A 3395-nucleotide genomic window follows, 5' to 3' on the forward strand; every position below is an offset into this window, starting at 1 on the left:
CTGCCAATGCAGGGGACGTGGGTTCAAGCCCTGGTCCAGGAAGACCACACACGCCGCGGAGCAACAAAGCCCGTGCACCACAACTACTGAGCCTGTGCTCTAGAGCCCGCATACCACAACTACTGAGCCTGCATGCCACAACTACTGAAGCCCACGTGCCTAGAGCCGGTGCTCTGCAACGAGAAGTCACCGCAATGAGAAGCCCTCACACCTCAACGAAGAGTAACCCCCGCTCGCCGCAACTAGAGAAAGCCCGCGCACAGCAACGAAGACCCAACACAGCCAAAAATAAATATATTAAATAAATAAATTTATAAAAATTTTTAAAAATTTTAAAACCCTTCAAATAAGCACATGATGAGACATACACCTACATCTATATCATATATATACATTATATAACTCATACACACACACAGTGGCCTATAAAATAATCTATTTGCTTTTTAAAAAAAAAAGAGCTTACAAGTTAGTCAAGGCAATAATAAAACAAATGACGTTTAATAATACAAGCAGGGAAATACACGGTTTGGCACTGCCAATTAAAAAGGAGTTTGGGACTTCCCTGGTGGCGCAGTGGTTGAGAGTACGCCTGCCGATGCAGAGGACAAGGGTTCGTGCCCCGGTCTGGGAAGATCCCACATGCCGCGGAGCGGCTGGGCCCGTGAGCCATGGCCGCTGAGCCTGCGCGTCCGGAGCCTGTGCTCCGCAACGGGAGAGGCCACGACAGTGAGAGGCCCACGAACCGCAAAAAAAAAAATTAAAAAATTTTTAAAAAAGGAGTTTGAAGCAGGCTGGTATTTTCGGAAGAAGTTCATTAATGAAGTGAGTGAATCTCATTGAGTAGGACAGGAAGGACTAGAGGAAATTATGAGATGTACTGTTCCATGTTGGGAAACCGTGAATATTATTTTTCTATATCTATATTATTCATAATAATAAGTTATAAATTATGTAAATATATGACAGTAGCATTCTCTTGGGAGCTGTGTTAATAATTCCCCCATTTTCCATACCACAATACATTCATTCATTCATTTCATCCATTGGATAAATATTTATTGAGCAACTATCATGCCTTAGGAACTTTTTTAGGTGCTGAAGATACAGCAGTGAAATAATACAGATAAATGTTTCCACCCACATGGAATTTACATTCCAATGAGGACAGTCACATATAATCAAATAAATATACATCTGTCAGACTGAAGTAAGTGCTTTAGGAAAATATAAAGAAGAGTATGGTCAATAAGAAATGGAAGGATGGGTGGATGGTAGAGTGGAGGATCTACTTTATATAGGGTGGTAAAGAAAAGCCTCAAAGATAAAGTGACATTCTCAAGCAGTGAGCAATGTGGTTATCTGGAGCGGGGGAGGGGAGGAAGGGCTTAACAAATGCTGGCAGATTGGTATTTTATCAATAGCCAGATAAACAAAATTAAGAACATTTAAAAGCAACAGTAGCAAGAAAGACAAGGTGAACTTTCTCATATCAACTTCCAGGTCATTTTTAGTATTTATGATCAAATAGTTGAAGAGTTAATGTACTTCCGTAAACAACTCATTTCCTTCAACGAATTTGTAGCCAGATACAAGAGAGGAATTTAGGTGTTCCGTTATCAACTTCCTGTAAGGATTATTAAGGTAAAAATGCTGTTAAAAATTAGAAAGCTACAAAAAAGTATAAATGTATTATACCACAAACCACCTAGTTAAATCTGAAATTATCCAGATAAATAACGAATACTTTCTAGTACAAGTATGTCCCAAATAGTGCATGAAACAAACCTACGTATCTTTTAAATGTACTTCTTGTTTATCTGAAACTTCAAATTTAACTGGGCGCCCTATATTTTTATTTGCTAAATGTGGCAACTTTACAAACTGTACACTCGGTACTACATAAAATACTTTTAAAAACAACACTTAAAAGTGATAAAGACTAAAGGTAAATCATTAATACAATATCCAATAAAGCGCAGAAATATACGAGACTTTATTGATCACCTTCTTTAAACAGCTGGTACAAACAGGAAGATGCACATCTCCTACAAGATTAAACACTTCAGTTCCCGGAGAAAGAAGGATTTCTTTTCGCACCCTAACTCCATCTACCGCATCGCCAGGAATGGCCGCCACACCGCACCGTCCACGTGCGCCTGCGTCCTACGAACTGCCAATTCTGCCACCCGGCTGAAGGTAAAGAGACGCTGGAGCCGCCTTTAGAAAGACACCGACGCGGAGGCAGCAGCCCAGATCCGGCAGGCAGGACCTCAAGGTCCCTCGGAGCACGGCCACCATCTCCGCCACCAAGGTCCCCGTCGACGGGCTCCACGGCCCGTGCCACCGCTCCCAACGGCCCGTCCTGGTGCCGCAGCTCGGGGCCTCCGGCGCGCCCCTCCGGGAACAGGTGCGCGCGTCGCGGGCGGGCGGACGCGGGGACGCTGGGAGGCGGCCTTACTTACCAGGTCCGGCGAAGGAGGCGCGGCCTCCGTGGGACAGGGAAAACACAGCCCCATGGGGATGGCGGCTGGGGGGTTCCCCTCCTGGGTCCGCCCCAGACCAGGCCGTGCGAACTGCGCGATCAGACCAGAGTCCCAGTTATGCGGTGCTCGCTCCGCCCTCAGCGGGCGGCTTGGTGACTGGGAGGCTCGGCTCCGCCCCGCTCCTCTGCCGCAGCGCCCCACCGCCGCCCCGCGGCTCCACCCCCGCCCCCCCATTCCTCCGGGGCTCGGCTCCGCCCCCCTGATGCCAGCCTCCACCCTGGTCGTGCCTGGACCCCACCCCTGAAGCTAGCCTCCGCCCCACTGAGGCACCTCCCCACCCACACTTCCAGAGGCTCTGCTAGGACGGGGCCTTGATCCCAGGAAACACCTGTTGAGGGCGACATGCAGAGGAAGGGTGGAAAAGCTTGGCTATGGCCTCCAAGCTAGCCCAGTTGGCTAGCCCTGTATAAATGAGTGACAAGACTCTGGATAGTTTATGCTACCCCTATTGTGAAAAGGGACTCTGACCTCCAAGAAATTAAAGCCAAGATTTCAAGTTGATGTCCGCCCCCTTTTTTTAAGTGCCACTCAGTACTACTTCAGTTAAGAGGGCAGAACGTGAAATCCGTCACTGTGTTTAGAATTGAGCCTCATGAATGCACCTTTAGTTGAGTTTCCTATTAGTTTCTGGTGCTTTGGATTCATTTATCCATCCAAGAGTAATAATAATGTTTGATATATTCAGAAATATTTAAATTGAATGTTTCTCAAATTTTAATAGGCATAAGAATCACCTGGGCATCTACTTAAATGAATTAACATGTGAGTTAACAAATTTCACAGCCAAATGGATGTATCATTGGAAAATTGATGCAAGCGTGCAGGGTTCTTTTTTTTTTTTTTTTTTTT

At 46.0% G+C, this 3395-nt stretch overlaps 1 protein-coding gene across 1 annotated transcript in view; it reads right to left on the reverse strand.

The window, feature by feature from the left end:
• The window catches only part of SVIP (small VCP interacting protein), a 9468-nt gene extending 6791 nt beyond the window's left edge, over window positions 1–2677 (reverse strand). The window contains exon 1 of the mRNA XM_024118976.3: window positions 2466–2677. Coding sequence (XP_023974744.1) covers window positions 2466–2519 — 54 coding nt within the window. The 5' untranslated portion in view covers window positions 2520–2677. The remainder of the gene's footprint in view (window positions 1–2465) is intronic.
• Window positions 2678–3395: the final 718 nt, after the last annotated feature.

The sequence above is a fragment of the Physeter macrocephalus genome, chromosome 16 (assembly GCF_002837175.3).
Source record: "Physeter macrocephalus isolate SW-GA chromosome 16, ASM283717v5, whole genome shotgun sequence".
NCBI classification, from domain to species: Eukaryota; Metazoa; Chordata; class Mammalia; order Artiodactyla; family Physeteridae; genus Physeter; species Physeter macrocephalus.